Source organism: Austrofundulus limnaeus, unplaced genomic scaffold, assembly GCF_001266775.1.
Source record: "Austrofundulus limnaeus strain Quisiro unplaced genomic scaffold, Austrofundulus_limnaeus-1.0 Scaffold472, whole genome shotgun sequence".
Lineage (NCBI taxonomy): Eukaryota > Metazoa > Chordata > Actinopteri > Cyprinodontiformes > Rivulidae > Austrofundulus > Austrofundulus limnaeus.
Window position 1 is genome coordinate 54,859 of NW_013952874.1, and position 3,436 is coordinate 58,294.

A 3,436-nucleotide genomic window follows, 5' to 3' on the forward strand; every position below is an offset into this window, starting at 1 on the left:
AGACAATGAGCCCAAACACAAAGCCAAGGAAACTCTCAGTTGGTTTCAGAGAAAGAAACTAAAGCTGCTGGAAYGGCCCAGCCAATCACCTGACCTGAATCCAACAGAAAATCTATGGAAAGTAGTTCATATCTCTTACCCAGCGGTGTCAAATTAATTTTCACCGGGGGTCACGTGAGGGTCATGGTTGTTGTAATTAAATTAAACGTGTCATGTTTAACTTTGACCAAACAGAAAATGTCACCTTTTTAGTCACATTGCTACGGCTGAGCAAACGTTAATTGAATACCTGGTATTTCCTGCATAGAAACAGCGTTTTAACACATCCTCTTACAAACTCTGAAAAGTACTGTGTAAGAATGACTAAATGTGACATAAATAATATAGAAACATTATTAAAAGTAAATGTAAGAGAGTTTACTCACAGTTGAGTTTTGTAAATGTATGGTGAACATTTGTGGGAGTGAAGAGTTTACAAAATCATCACGTGGTTAAAATAACTCTCAAGGCTAGAGTGAGCTGCTGTACAAAACATGGAATCTGAAACTGACTATTTGATTAAATCTAAACTGTGTTGTGAGAAAAATGATACAACCAAGAAATTAAATAAAGTGGTTCAGTATCTTGCACCACATGTAATATTTGAAGGCAGTTTGGGTAGAAGTATATGGAAGACATTAATTTCCAAAGATCAAAACATTTTTTTAAGAATTTGAAAGAATCTCCACTAAGATGAAATAGAGACCACAATTTAATTTTAATCTCACTTCGATCAGTTTCAGACATCAGGCTGTGTTCAGCTCAGTTAAACCAAAAAACATGAAATTTAAAATACATATACCAAAAAATATAACACCTATATCAGATTAGTAACAAGGACAAAAAAAAAGGAAGCTGAGCATCCTAAACAGTAGGCACATTTAAAAAAAACTATTTAAATCATTTTTAACTTTGGTTTATTTCTCTTCTTTATTTGGCATTATGGGGCTGAGGGTCACCACACAAAATCATCTGACTCCAGTCCAGACTGCCCTATCCCAGATTCCTCCTCTGTCACACCTGTTCTCTATATGCATTTACTTGCAGCAATAAGCTGCTTTTGTGAGTGATTTTAATTGATTTATTCAGGGTTTTTTTATTTAAAAAAACTGTCCCATGTTCTGTGAAAAGTTTGTTTTAGTGGAGCAATCTCATGTCTATCTGCACAGGACATCCAGAAAAAACGTCAGAACAAGGATCTGGTTGAGCTGCAGTCCCTGATTGATGCTCACTTTGAGTGCAGGAAGAAAGAAGAAGAGGAACTCATCGCTCTGAAAGAAAGAATTGTGAGATTTTATTCAAACAAGACATGCAGGATGTATACAGTTGTCAGCTGAAGCATTTGCTAGTTTCTTTATTTTTTCTAAATAGAAGAACATGTTGACGCTCTGTGTGTTGATTTAGGAAAAGCGTCGTGCAGAGCGAGCTGAGCAGCAGAGAATCCGTGCTGAGAAGGATAAAGAGAGACAAGCCCGGCGCGAGGTACCAGACACCTGATGGATCATTTTTATCCAGTTTAGTTCAAACTTAAAATCTACAAATTATTTAAAGTTTAATGAAAACATCAAGTTTAATAATATATTTAAAAAACATCAACCAGACACTGGTCTTCATTTAAGTGAACACTAACTTCTGCTGGTCTTTTACAAGCTCCTATTCAGACAGAATACTTAACTTAATTATTAAAAAGACAAAAACTTTGTTAACATACTTATCTGCTGTATACTGAGTATGTACATTGTTCTGATCTGGTATATACTTGTCTACCTGTGATTTTCCAGGTATATACTGATTATGTACATGGTACTTATTTGTTATACCACATACGTAGCTAGTACTTATTTAATACTAAGTATGCACATCAAGGTATGTAATGAGTGGTAGTTATTTGGTATGTACCTAGTAATTATCTGGTAAACGCTAAGTATGTATCTGGTATTTATCTGGTATGTATTGGTTATAAAATTCTACTTACCTAGTCTTTACCTAATATATTCAGGTACTTACCCAGTTTACCAGGTAAGTACCATGTATGTACCTGTTAAGTACCTCATATATACCCAGTAAGCACCAGGTAAGTACCTTGTAATTAGGAATGTACATACGTGGCAGCTGACTATCAAGTTTGTATCATTTCCGTACAAATCAGGCACCAGGTACTTATATTGTATTATGTATTACTTCCCAAATTTATTAAGTTGAAGTCAATCAGTCATTCTAAACAAACCTTGAAAGGAAGTACAAAAAAACCCTTGTTTTTCTTGTTAAATGGCTGTTTTCCTTCTTTCTCAGGCTGAGCGGATGAGAAAAGAAGAGGCAGACATCTTGAGGAGGGCTGACGATGAAGCCAAAAAGAAGATAGCTCTCACCAACATGGGTTCAGGTTTCAGCAGCCACCTGCAGAGGGTATGTTGGGTTCCATTTGCATTTTTGTTGTTGTTGTTGTTGTTGTTGTTGTTGTTGTTGTTGTTGTTGTTGTTGTTGTTGTTGTTGTTGTTGTTGTTGTTACTGTTGAGATTTTTCACATCATTTCCTTATTTGAAATGAGGTGAAGTTTTTTTTTCTTACAATGTTTACATTTCCAGATTGACCAGAAGAGAGGCAAGAAGCAGACTGAAAGAGAAAAGAAGAAGAAAGTTCTGGCCGAGAGACTCAAACCCCTGAACATCGATAATCTCTCCGATGACCAGCTGCGGTAAAAAAAAAAAAAAAAAAAAGGATCTAAAAATTTGTCATCGTCTTTCATAGTTGTGAAGTTGTCTTTCAAAGCAGATGAATCTGATCAAACAGCTCTTTAGGCTCACGCATAAAATCAATCTGTGACGGACAGAAGGGAGACGCCTCTGTAGTTTCCACAGGACTGAATGCTTCATTTCCTTCTTAAACATTGAAACAATCCTTAAAGTCTTATGAGATCTTTGTCTCGTTATACAGGCTGTGATGATGTCCTCTTTACCTTTCTGCTGGTACGGCATCAATACCAGGGCTTTGTGAGGTTCTAGACTTTTCACAGCACTTTGCACTTCTTCTAATGTTATTGCATCATCAGCATCGTGGACAGCAGTGATGATGATTTAATAATGGTGATGATGATGTTTTAAATAATAGTGTCTCTTGTGTGAAGGATGTGAAAACATTTTTTAAGAAAAGCTAATAATGTCAGAGGTAAATATTATTAACACTCTTGATCTCAATCAAGTTGAAAATTTCTGGTGGAAATCGAAAAAAATGGTCAAAAACAAAAGTCCAGCCTGAACAGCAGATCTGATAGCTGGAGCCAGAAATGGTACTGTATCTTCCTGTGTCAGAGGATTCAAGGTGTTAGAAAAAGCCAGAGATGCTGAAACAATACATACAACTATAAATGGAAACTGTGGTCCTAAAACATATCATAATA

At 35.9% G+C, this 3,436-nt stretch overlaps 1 protein-coding gene across 1 annotated transcript in view; it reads left to right on the forward strand.

The window, feature by feature from the left end:
* LOC106529871 (troponin T, fast skeletal muscle isoforms) overlaps nt 1–3,436 on the forward strand; it is a gene marked incomplete at its 5' end in the record, with an annotated part of 15,644 nt that overhangs the window by 10,157 nt on the left and 2,051 nt on the right. The window contains 4 exon segments of the mRNA XM_014025394.1: nt 1,209–1,325; nt 1,444–1,521; nt 2,332–2,445; nt 2,625–2,734. Of these exon segments, the coding sequence (XP_013880848.1) occupies nt 1,209–1,325; nt 1,444–1,521; nt 2,332–2,445; nt 2,625–2,734 (419 nt within the window).